At 36.9% G+C, this 13,778-nt stretch overlaps 1 protein-coding gene across 1 annotated transcript; it reads left to right on the plus strand.

Moving 5' to 3' along the window:
• Positions 1–249: 249 nt before the first annotated feature.
• LOC117289356 (adenosine deaminase-like) lies at positions 250–10,993 on the plus strand. Its single transcript, XM_033770452.1, has 9 exons — positions 250–513; positions 851–912; positions 1,461–1,583; positions 3,063–3,319; positions 4,959–5,074; positions 6,042–6,185; positions 7,654–7,751; positions 8,443–8,572; positions 10,718–10,993. Exons 1-9 carry the CDS (start codon positions 460–462, stop codon positions 10,835–10,837), a joined length of 1,104 nt encoding a protein of 367 aa, XP_033626343.1. The 5' UTR covers positions 250–459; the 3' UTR covers positions 10,838–10,993.
• The last annotated feature ends 2,785 nt before the right edge of the window (positions 10,994–13,778 follow it).

Below are 13,778 nucleotides of genomic sequence, written 5' to 3' on the forward strand. Positions count from 1 at the left end.
GGAGATATAAACTTTCAACACGCACACGGCCCAGATCCACTCATCAGTTTCTACATCATTGACATTGATAGTCTTGGTACATGGTTTGCAAGCCTTGAGTTTCGCCCATCCCCAGAGCTGGATAGACTGGCCGCTGGGCCCCCGAGCGAAGACTTGAGTTATATTTTTATTCGCAATAGATTGCCAATTGAGGGCGCTCACACTTAACAGTTAGATTCTGTGGTTTGTTTACATCGTTAGACGTAATGTGTGAAATTGGCTGTGTGTTTAATGCGATTATCTATGCTTTTTGATGCATAGCGTTCATGGCCATTGTTGGGGTCGATGATTAGCCCGGGCATGGGGCCAGGAATAATCATTATGCACAGTGAATCATCATCACGGTACTTCCTGCGTAATGTTCTCATCTTATAAATGAACTCTAGCCTATTCTATACGCCCCTGTTGAAAACATGACAAATGGAGCACACACGAAAAATGCAGGCAGCTTCTTCAACAGCGAAACAACCAAAGGTTTGGTTGCGTTTATTAGGGCCTGTGGTTAAATTAGACCCTCTAATTAATTAAAGTTTCTTAAAGAGTCTAACTTGTTGACTCGGTAAACTGGAAACTGGAAACTTGGCTTGGTTGGTGGAACTTTTCTTAAACATTTTAAAATTTATACCAACATCATCCTTTACTTTTATTGGATAGTTCATTTTAACTTCTAATATTGAACTTCAAGTAGTAATACTGAGATGTATTAGTTTGAAGACTGGTCTTTGAAAATTACCAATGGTGTCAAGTGTCTTTAACTCAATTGATTCCAGAGTGTTCATAATTATTTCAAACATTTTTATTGTTTATTTAGGTGGAGCTTCACATTCATCTTGATGGAGCAGTCAGACCATCTACAGTATGGGATCTTGCCAAGTAAGTCAAATATAATAATAATAATAATAATAATAATAATAATAATATTAATATTATAATAACAGCAAAGAATGTTAACTCATTAGCGCCTAAAAAGGCGCTGGGAGGCGCTTGAGGAGTAAACAACAAATTATGATGTTTTGTGTGATTAATGAAGACGATTTGACGGGGGAGTTATTTCCATGAGCTGATGCTGCATACAATGATCTGTTGTTCCAAGGAATTGAAGTCCTGGGCTGATGAAGCGTCGTGAGCTCATTAGAACACAGTCTGGTGTATGTATGCTGAGGTGTATGGATTACAGTTTGATGGGCAATTTCAGTTTTTAACTAGACACACACATGTTTGAGCTAATCAGCTATTTGTTTTCTTTTTAAAATATAATTAAGTTCTGGAATCAGAGACAACTGGAAACACTGTACAGCTTACAAAGTTGTGTACATGCTTAGATGCTTTGTCATTTCCTGTTTTCTTACAAGCTGCTTCTTTTACGAAGTAGTGAGTTACATTGACAGCGTTTGGATGATATTGATGCATTTGCTTTTCAGGAAAAGTGGTGTTGATATGCCAGGGAGCAGTGCTGAGGAGTTGGCTAGCAACATCAGAAATTTTGAGATGGGGAGTCTCTTCAAATTCCTGCAAGCATTTAACATCTTTATGCCTGTCTTAATGTAAGTCTCTGTGAAATGTTTAGCTGTTTTGTATTGTACTAATTTTCCAATAAATGCTTCATACAAGTGAAAAGAAAATTACAAGTCTCCAACCTAAACAAAAGAAATTCCAATTGTGTTTTATCAGATATTCTTACATAGGAGTAATATAAACCCCAAAAGTTCCAGTGCAGAAGTGCACAGACCAATGTATTAAAAATTATTACGTCATTGGATGTTTTTGGATGTTGACAGGCATTTTGCTCTGGAAGGGCATATTGCAAGTTTCATTTGCATATTAAACAATTTTCTTGTGAGGTTAGAGACTTGTTAATATTTTTCTCCACTTTTTTTGGACTATATCTACATGAAAATGAGTGCATCACAAACTTAAAAACCTCTTCAATTGAACCAGTAACAGCAACCTGAGGTTTTGTCTGTCTTTGACTTGGATATGGCTTCAGGTCTGGCTCAGATTGTGGAAGCCAAGTGACAAAAAAAGTATTTTGCTTCAAAGTTTTTAGGCATTGACATCGTTGGTAATTGTCAATGATCGGTAATTCTCTCTCTCCAACATAATTCATAAAATAACAAACCTATGAAAATTGGGCTCAATTGGTCATTGATGTTGCAAAGAGAAAAATGAAAGAAAAAACACCCATCTGCTTTCAGATGCATAATAGAAGGCTTCAGCTGAAGTCTTTTATTATTTGGGTGAAAAATTAACTCTTTCTCATAAACTATGTTTTGTACTTCAGAGGGAGCCGCTTCTCACAATGTTTTATACAATCAACAGCTCTCCATTGCTCGTTACCAAGTAACATTTTATGCTAACAATTATTTTGAGTAAATGCCAATAGTGTCCATGCCTTTAAAGCAAAACAGAAAGAAGCCTACGTGGCCTGTGTTTTGCAAACACAATAAACACTAACTTCCTCTTGGAAAAAGATATTTTGTTAAAGTACATATTGGCTTCCACAGTTGATTGCCATCGTCATGGTTGTTGTTGGTTTTGGTCTTTAGTCGTCGGTGCTTACTGCTGATTCATATTGAGGTCTTAGAGCACAATTTATAAACACTACTTTACAGGGAAAAGGGAAAGATGGAATAAGGTCCATTAATACAAACAAATTGTGTTTCACATTGTAAACTGGAACAGATAGACACAGTCTAGTTCTAATAAATGGAACATGGCAACTTTATCTAAAATGGGGGTAAAAAACTATTTACTACTTGAGAGCTTCATTAATAAACACTCACCCATAAAACAACACAACACGTAGGCCCCCTATGCATAACTGGCACATTTACTGAATTCCTCAAAAAGATACTTTTGTGGTCAACTGTGACCGGCTCTGCAAAAATGGGTATTAATGGACAAAATAAGTAAATTGAGTTACATACACGTACACAGCTGATTGGTGTTTTTTTAAGCTTTATTTTGGTGTAGTAGGTACTGTTTGAACCTGAAAAAAAAAATCTTTTTTTTTTTTTTTGCAGAGCTGACAAGGAGGCAATTCGTAGAATTTCTTATGAGTTGTGTGAAGACAAAGCTAAAGAAGGAGTTGTCTACTTAGAGGCGCGCTTCAGCCCGCACATTCTGGCTAACTGTGGCGCATCATGGCTGAATGTAACAGTGAAGAACACACTAACAATACAGGAGGTGATGCAGTGTGTTGTTGAAGGTATCGAGGCTGGACAGAGAGACTTCAAGATCAAGACTAGACTTATCTTGTGTATGGTCAAACAAGAACCCTGTAAGTTTGAAAAATATCCAAGACTCCTTGATATGAGTAAAGAAGTAAATTAGGATATGGGGAGGTGTTTTTTCATCATGGAAACCTTAGTTTTGTGAGACAGTGAGACTATAGAAGCAGTGTATAAGGAATCCATGAATAAAACAGAAATATTAATAGTAATAATGCATAATAGTGATAAAATTTGTCTCAAGGTGACAATTATGGTGCTCCAACATTATTACCCCAGGGGCCGATTTCACGAAGAGCTAAGATTGATCTTAACTGCAACTCAATCGTAGTTGCTTAGTAAAGTGTGATGTAACAGTACAAATCACTATGGTGATACAGACAATTTGTCTTGTGATGTTTTTTTTGCTTTCCGGGCCACTTTTTTTCATTCCTAAAAGCATCTCAGCTCACTGAGAGTATACAGCCTGCCCTGCTGCCAAGAATGTAGCCAAATCAACACATGAACCATCTTTGCCATCACAAGTACAGGCAGTTGTAGTTGAGTGTGTTGCTCAAGGTTGCTCTATGCTAAAGGACACAAGTGTCATGACCGGAGTTCAAACCCACATCCTGATAGCTTAACCACTAGAACATAAGTACGATACACTAAACCATCTGGCATGACAACACGCCATGACTCAATACAATCTTTGCAGGGCTTGCCACAATGTTGCCAGAGTTTAAAGGCAGTGGATACTATTGGTAATTACTCCAAATAATTATTTGCATAAAACCTTTCTTGGTGACGAGTAATGGGGAGAGGTTGATGGTATAAAATATTATGAGAAACGGCACCCTCTGAAGTGCCATAGTTTCCGAGAAAGAAGTAATTTTCCACAAATTTGATTTTGACCAAGAATTTGATTTCGAGACGAGCAAGTTTAGAACTTAAGGTCTCAAAATCAACCATCTACACGACACAACTTCGTGTGACTAGGGTTATTTTTCTTTCATTATTATCTCGCAACTTCGATGACCGATTGAGCTCAAGAATTTGCGCGTTTGTTATTTTATGCATATGTTGAGATCAGTAGGCCTACTGGTTGAGATACACCAACTGTGAAGGCTAGTCTTTGACAATTACAAATAGTGTCCACTGCCTTTAAGGCAGTATAGAAGTCGGACCTGTAACTTGAAATGTTTACAAAAGAGCCAAAACCATGGACTTCCTTCAGGCACGATTTGTACACAACCTATTGGAAGAAAACATGAAATTTTATATTTTGGAGATTGCACTGTCCAATTTTTATCTACTTTTGATATGATAAAAGGTAGCACATCTCAAAACTTGTCCATGTGGAAATTTTAACACCGAATGTCAACTTTCCCATATGACCTGTGCAGTAATGTGCCTGCCAGAATACTCAAAGAATGCGCAAGGTCATATTTATTGTAAACAGAGTTCACATGGTCTATAGATTGAGACTTGGTCCTAATTCATGGCTCTGCTAACCGCAAAATTCTGCGCTTACAGCACTCTCTAAACAGCATGACTCTATAGGCTGTATGAGCAGTAGACGGTAAGCAGAGTCATGAAATTGTGCCCTGACCCCAATGTGATTAGATAGAGACTCAAAAAGGGGCAACAAGATGTACAATATTCATGTGACTACAGTTTTGTGACAAATTTTAAAACTTTGTTTTCCAGCATGGGCTGCTGAGTGTCTACAATTGTGCAAGGAATTCAGCAACTTTGTTGTAGGTATTGATATAGGAGGGGAAGAAGAACTCCCACTTGACCCTGAAATCATCAGAGTCTTCCAGGTAAAGTTTGTCAACATCTCAAGACAATTAACTGACGATCTTGCATGTTTATTTGAGATAACGGATGCCCTTAATTCCGGAAACATTAACTGCTATTTGAATGTCAAATATTTAATTCAAAAAGACAAAATATAATTCTAACTTTTTGTTTTAGTTTTGTGAAAGAGAAAGTTCTAGATGTCAAACTCTGCTCAAATGTGTTTTGAAAGCAACATAGTTCAATGCATCTCATGAGTGTATGTTGCACTTGCAGAGTTCAATTAACCTTAATTTTCAGTTGTATGCATTACAAGTTTGTGTATAGTTTACTGCATTCATATTCCTCAAGACAGCATTCAAAAGAAGCTTTGCACTGTTGGAGACACACGGTTGACAATGGGATAAGGACTCAAATTAACACAAATTAAAGAACTGGACCTTACAGTTGCATTAAGTATGGTACTAAAAGAGCCAGTTACAGCAGGAGTTTGTTGTGCAGAGGAGTTATGCATTATGCAAACAAAATTACTAGACTTTGGGAAGCTTTAAAGCCATTGGACACTTTCGGTAAACAGTATTGTCCAAAGGCCCACACTTCGTGTAACTTATATATAAAATAACAATCCTGTGAAAATTTAGGCTCAATCGGTCATCAGGAGTCGGGAGAAAATAACGGGAAAACCCACCCTTGTTTCTGCACGTTTCACCGTGTCATGACATGTGTTTTAAACAAATCCGTAATTCTTGCTATCGCGAATTGATAATTATTTTAATGTTTCCTCAAAAAGTAAAGCATTTCATGGAATAATATTTCAAGAGAAGTCTTTCACCATTACCTTCTGTAAACCCTGTAAGTAATTTGTAAATCTGTGAACTTTTTTGGGGTTATCTGCTCCGAAAGTGTATAATGGCTTTAAGGGGGGCAACATTAATGTCAAAATGTTTTGCAATTAACTGAAGTAATTGTGAGTATGATTGGTACAATTAGGAAGCAGAACGATGCGGTATTCATCGAACTGTACATGCTGGAGAATCTGGTCCTGTTAAACACGTCAAGGAAGCTGTTGACTTACTCAAAGCAGAGAGGATTGGACATGGATATAACAGCCTGAAAGACAAAGAAATTTATCAGGTAGATAAATAAATAATAATAATAATAATAATGACGTCTTCTATAGCGCCGGTATCCACAAAAAGTGCTCATGGCGCTTGCTCCAATAAAATATTCCCCCTTGGTTGTTCTCCAGCTGTGAAAAAAAAATTGAAACAATTCCAAGGTCTAGTGAGTGTTACTGAAATGTCCTTGAAAAAGATGGGTCTTCAGGGTTGATTTGAAGGTTTCTATTGTCTGGATGGCTCTGATAGAATGTGGTAGACCATTCCACACCTTCCCTGCAGCTACTTGGAAAGATAAATACTAATGTAGAGACAGGGGAAGGACCAGTCCGCATTCGCCAAAATACAATCAGTGGGGTTTTCCCGCACAAGTTCGTATCCTGTCTACGACGCAAAAGAAAAAGAGGAAAAAAAAGAAAGACAAAAAAAAGCCAGAGATCGTCACGTGACAATCCTAAAAGTAAACTTTTAAGAAGTTTCAACAATGAGGGCGCATTTGGCGAATCCTTACACTAAGATCAAGTTTTTCTCTTTAAGGCACTGGACATTATTGGTAATTCTCAAAACAAGTGTAAGCATAAAAACCTACTTGGTAACAAGCAATGGAGAGCTGTGTATGTTATAAAAAATTGTGAGAAATATTTGAATTAGATTCGAGACCTCAGCTGAGGTCTCGATTCAAGCGTCTAAAGGCACACAACTTGTGCGACAAGTTTTTTTTTTCTTCCATTGGGGCCTTTTTTCTCGCAACTTCGAAGACCAATTAGGTTCAAGTCTTTGACAATTACCAAAAGTGTCCAGTGCCTTTTAAGATGTGACTATTATAACATCAGCAGTTATCAGATGTATCTAAAGTCAGATCAATTTTGGATAACTAGATGTTTTTGTCCTGAAGTGCAGTATTGTCCTTAACTGTACATGTATGTGAGCTGGGATACAGGTTTTGAAACTTCATGGCAAGGGCATTTAAGCACAAAAAGCAGCTAAGCACAACAAAATGATGCTTATCAGAATAAGTTTACCAGCCAAACTTCCAGGTCGTATGTACAGATTGTGACTGCTTATTTTTTGCTTAGCAGCAAATTGTTAAGCAATATGTTCTGTTTTACAAGCACTTCCGTGAAATCGACACTTGTACTATTGTAAAATTTATATTAAAAAAAAAAAAGGTAAAACAAAAAAAACATTCACCAATATTTTCAGAATGTTTTTATGCATATGAAAGGGCTGCATCTTTGGGGGACTCAGGTTTCACATTGTACTTGATATCTTAACTATGATTATATGAGTTTGTAAATTTAAAGCAAAAATAAAAGCTCTCACAATTAACAATACCATACTTTGGTTGGTGTCCATCTTCATGCTTTGCATTTTGTGGAGTTTATGTGTGACCAGCTACCTAGGTACACTGTAAAGTTAACACAAATTGTTGTACGTGGCCCGATCATGTGTAGCTAAAATAACCTGTCTTTTATTGGTTGTAGATGTTGAAAGACAAGAACATTCATTTAGAGGTTTGTCCAACATCTAGCATCTTCACAGGAGCATGTGATCCAGACTTCACCAAGCATCCCTGCATCAGGTAAGAAAAACTCTTGAAACATTAAGTTTAATATACACACAAACAATTTTGAAGAAAATTGTTTTTGAAGAAAATTTTAAATATAGTACCTCAGACAAGCATTTTGTCTTTGAATTGGTTGAGTTTATGCCACTTTGTTGTCACATGACTTGCTTTTATTATTATTTCACTTTGTGAACCCAAACTGTGCCACAGCGTAAGTACCTAGCCTTTTGGCTACATAAGTCTAGCCATGTAGCATCCAGTGAACCAGTCCATCGCCAACTGCAAACGTCATCTTGTATTGAGGTTTTTGTTTGTACTGGGTTGTATTTTATAATTTGTTTTACCAGTGTTTATTATATTTGTATGCTAATGTTTAGAATGTTATCATAGTGTCAAGGGACAGTTTGGTTTTTGTCAGTACAGACCAAATAATATCTGAATTGACAAACCTTTCATGAGCCTTAATCTGTGATGATATGCAAACGAGCAGTCCGATCCTAACAAGTGCTGTATGTAAAGGCCGAGTCACACTGCAGCGATAATGAAAACGATCACGACGCAAAGAGAACACATTTTATTGGTTGAATGAGCGTGTGCGTATTCTGCCTGGAGCAATTCAACCAATAGAATGTGTTCTCTTTGCATCATTACCGTTATCATTATCGCTGCAGTGTGACCCAGCCTTAGTGGTTAAAACTTTTACCAGGTTCGTCAAAGATGGAATGAACTTTTCTCTTAACACTGATGATCCGACGATCTTTGGTAACACCATTAATGATGAGTTCAAGATCGCTAAGGAATACTTTGGAGTCGATGATGAGCAAGCTGCACAAGTGGTGAGTAACTTGTATACATTACACAGACACACAGCATTACCATGACCTAACACACTAGGGCCCAATTTCAAAGAGCTGCTAAAAAAAAGAAGTAAATTTGCTTAGCATGAAATTCCCCCAAGATTACCAACCAAACTTCTTTTTGTTGCGTATTGCTTGTTACTGGTATTTAGCTGCTGTTTGCTTATCCTGAAATTCACATGGAAATTTGGACGGTAATCCTGTTGTTTTTGTGAGTTAAGCCTCACAGCAACACTTCATTTATTTTGGTTTTTTAAAGTTGATGGTGTTTCACATCACCTTTGTAAGAATCTTGCCATATTCATCTCATATAGGAAATAGAAATTATGAATCGTGTTGTTTAGGTGTTTTGCTGTATTAAAGTTACCTAGTTTTTCAGGTATTTAAATTGGAAGACACATGTTACTCTCTGAAATTTAAAAAGTCATAGGGATGTTTTTGGATTCACCAGTTCTTTAAAACATAGTGTTACTTTTTTTGTGTCCCATGTGTTGTGCCGTATTCCTTGTAGTATGGCACAAAACAGATCAATGTCTTTTTCTTTTTTTCATAAAGTATGCAATGCACGGACAATAGGATGATTTTGTGGGGATCACAGGGGTGGTTGGTGATGCATTGAAAATTCTATCCACTGTTGACCTAAATAATTTATCATAAATCGGCGACGCTTATAGTTGCAAAAGCGGAGGTCAGTCAATAGACCGATCCACTAAGATGCCCCATTGCGTATTGACCCATCACAACGCAACGAAGGTCCGTCAAATAAGGTCCGACATGCATGCGCGTATCTTGGCGCGGCAGAGTTGTGCAGAAAGGCATTGGAGAGCCCTACGTGTTCTTGCTCACACGTACGTCGTGGGTGGAACCTACTGGATCGGTCTATTGAATTTACATGCAAAATACAATGGTCAACTAATGAAGTGTCTTCTTGTGACCTAAGTGCGGAAACTTTGAGACTTTATAATCATAGCAAAGGTGATGTTTGGAGTGACTGTAATGTCGCAGCCAAAAGTTAAAAAAAAAATCAATCAATCAATCAATCAATAAAAAAATAAAAAAAGCATGAGCATTGTACTGTCCAAGTATGGTGATGAATTTTACTGACCATGTAACACTTTGCTCAATTTTTGTTTACATGTGATGTTTAAGTCAAGGTCTAATAATATGATGCAATGATTTGCAATAATTTTAAAGAACTCAAGATACAATTGCAAATCAAAAGTTATTCTTATTGCAGTTTATTTTCAATAGACACATACACAATCCTTTTAAGTTATGATATTTTGAGGCTGTACATTAATAATAATAATATTGAAGTCTTATATTGTGACATACCAAACAATGCATTCTGAGATCCAATTATGTAGCACCTTATAAGGGTTTACAAGGTGCTACGGCATACAGCAGCAACAGCCAGGAACACCAGGGCCAACCCCTTCTCTTTTTGATAACTGCACCGGGTTCTTTTACATGCATTACACAACACATGGGACCAATGGCTTTACGTCTCATCCGAAGGACGAAGCAATGGCCAAGTGTCTTGCTTAAAGGCAGTGGACACTATTGGTAATTACTCAAAATGATTATTATCATAAAACCATACTTGAGTAATGGGGAGAGGTTGATAGTATAAAACATTGTGAGAAACGGCTCCCTCTGAAGTGACGAAGTTTTTGAGAAAGAAGTAATTTTCCACGAATTTGATTTCAAGACATCAAGTTTATTATTTGAGGTCTCGAAATCAAGCATCTGAAAGCACACAACTTCGTGTGACCAGGGTGTTTTTTCTTTCATTATTGTCTCGCAACTTCGATGACCAGTTGAGCTCAAATTTTCACAGGTTTGTTATTTTATGCATATGTTGAGATACGGCAAGTGAGAAGACTTGTCTTTGACAATTACCAATAGTGTCCAGTGTCTTTAAGGACACAAGTGTCAGGGATTCAAACCCACACTCTGCTGATCAGAAACACCAGAGTTCGAATCAGGTGCTCTTAACCGCTCGGCAACGACATTAGACCCATCAATCCTGACCCTTGGAATAATGGTCTTTTGATTCTAGGAATTTAACTCTTGACTGTACGTCATTTGATTCCTTATCACTTCCTATTTATTTGTATACAGACACTAAATGCTGCACAATCATGCTTTCTACCTGAGGCAGAGAAACAAGCATTAATCCAGGAGCTGATAGCGACATTCAAAGATAATAATGTTAATCTCACCTTGCTGCATCAAGCCTAGAACATGTAAATGTAACAGGATCAATCAACATGGATGGTAACTTGAGTCAGTTATGAGATTTACAATAGCTTCTGTAATATCTCTTAATGGGTCTATGTAACTTTTGTAGGACAAAAACACAATGTCCACAGATTTACACTAAACTAACACAGTTTGAAGATAATGATAGTAGAAAGCTTCCCTGAAAATACTATGTGCTGAGGTGCTATAGTTTTTGGGAAATGAGTAAAACAATGTCAGGAAAATAATTTTTGTCTCATGAGACAAAAAAATATTTTAATCATTTACAAACGTATTTTCATGACATTGTCTTACTCATTTCTCAAAAACTACAGCACCTCAGTAAGTAATATTTGAAGGGAAGCTTTCCACTATCATTATCTTCAAATCCTGTAAGTTTAATGTAAATCTATTGACATTTTGAAAAAGTACCCAAATCCTTTAATGTATCTGTATCTAAAGATTGGGAATCCGCAATACAGCATTGCCAATAATTTCCCTGGGAGTTTTTGAAGAGGCCGAGGGTAGTCGAATTGAAGTTAATGCAGTGCACCCAGATAGTAGAGTTTGACAAGCTGAATAAAACGTTTCCAATCTTTGCACATTAATATCATAATCAAAGAGGATGATGCTAAAAGATTAAGGCAGTGGACACTATTGGTAATTACTCAAAATAATTTTTAGCATAAAACCTTTCTTGGTGACGAGAAATGGGCTGAGGTTGATGGTACCTTTAAAACATTGTGAGAAACGCGTCCTCTGATGTGCCATAGTTTTTGAGAAAGAATTATCTTTCCACGAATTTGATTTCAGAGACCCCAGATTTAGAACTTGAGGTCTCGAAATCAACCATCTAAATGCACACAACCTTGTGTGACAAAGTGTTTTTTTCTTTCATTATTATCTCGCAAGTTCGATGACCGATTGAGCTCAAATTTTCACAGGTTTGTTATTTTATGCATATGTTGAGATACACCAACTGTGAAGGCTAGTCTTTGACAACTACCAATAGTGTCCACTGCCTTTAAGCATACTTTCAATGGAACTTTTTACCTTTTATATTGAAGAGTTATAATGAGGTTATGTTATGGATGAGGACATTCTGAACAATGCCTTATTAAGTCCATCTGCCATCATGTTGTAGGAAAGGGATTAAATATTTTTGAATTTTTACCTGAAATGTAGTTTTTGTTCCATGGACACAAAATAAAGAGAGAAATTGTAGTGACACATTTTATAATTTGTTTCCTATAAACAAATATTTAACTGAAATGATAGCAATATTTTGAATACATGCCTTATAAATATATTATATATGTGCCTATTTTGTTTATACAGTCAATGCAATGGACCCTTTTCATGAAATATGCTGATTACATTCCCGCATACGTACAGATCCTATTGGTTGGCAAATGCCATAGAGTCATGCACTAAGCAGACGCGCAATCACGTCTGCGTCACACAGCAATTAGCTGCGACAATACAGCACGATGTTCCCTCATTTTTCCAACCAAAATGTTAGTGCCCACGCGCTATGTTAAATTTACATATTTTATGGAAAGGGTCTATTACCTCTTGATAAGCAATTGCAGTATAAGTCTATGTGTAATAAATATTAATAATTAAGATTTTAACAAATAGTGAATTTTAAAAATGCAATTAATTACAACATTTTTGTAATAAAAAAAATGAAATATATTAAAGAGTTTAACCTGATATATAGCAGCCACCTCTCTCCCAGTGGGTTGTCCATATAATACAGAGACGAGGGGGTAATCGTAGTGACCGGAGGGGTAATGGCAGTGACCAGAGGGGCAGACTCATTTTGGGCAAAGTCTACCTCATACACACACCACACCATAAGGGCGGACACTTTAAAGAGTTCACACTTAAAGGCACTGGACAGTATCGGTTATCACTCAAAGTGATTGTTAGATTAAAATCTTATTTGTTAACGATCAATGGAGAGCTATTGAAAGTATGAAACATTATGATAAAAGGCTCCCTCTGGAGTAAACGTTTTTTTTAGAAAGAAGTATTTTCGCAGTTAAATATTTTAATTTGATTTTTAGACCTCAGAATTAGATTTTGAGATTTTGAAATCAAGCATCTGAACGCACACAACTTGTGCGACAAGGGCGCTTTTTTCTTCCATTATTCTCTCGCAACATCCAACTGAGCACAAATTTTCACAGGTTTGTTATTTTGTGCATATGTTGAGATACACCAATAGTGTCCAATGTCTTAACAATGCGTATATTACATGTTCTTGGTTTGGACTGGTTTATTTGATAACTGAATGTGCATCAACATGCTTCATGACAGCACTCATATTGGAAGCAGTTATTCTCCCAGTTCTGTGTTCACTCCAAAGATGTGATCTGTACTGTTGTTTTGTGGACTCGACCAACCACATCCTACTTCTTTTGCTGCAGGAGAGCTCATTTTACCATATCTTCTGAATTGACTTAAGGCTGTGTGTGTGTCTTCACTCTCTTGAAGGCATCTTTGACCGATGATACATAGATTGGTGATGAAGAGCTTATGTTAATTGTTGAGTGAATATTGTTGATGTCTGGTGATGACTGACATTTCCTTTTATGAGATAAATGTAACAGGCGAGCTGCCTTCCCATTGTTGATCTCTGTCAGTACATCCAAATTGTAGATTGCCTGTTTTTTTTTTTGTGAGAAGCAGACTGAAGATCAACATCATCTCTGTAGACCTTGTCTTTTTCACAGGTCATCAAGGAAGATGCCTTTGGTGTTTTGATGTCCTTGATGTTCTTGAGTAAGGCCAATATTTCAACACCATGGCTAGACCATACACTGTAGATGTAGAATATAACACCTAGATCGGCCGCGCGTACATATGCGCCATAAACCATACACAAACATTTCTATTTTTTCATGGACGCGCTAAAAAGTCGCGTGCTGGTGGC

This window comes from Asterias rubens, chromosome 4, assembly GCF_902459465.1.
Source record: "Asterias rubens chromosome 4, eAstRub1.3, whole genome shotgun sequence".
Taxonomy (NCBI): domain Eukaryota; kingdom Metazoa; phylum Echinodermata; class Asteroidea; order Forcipulatida; family Asteriidae; genus Asterias; species Asterias rubens.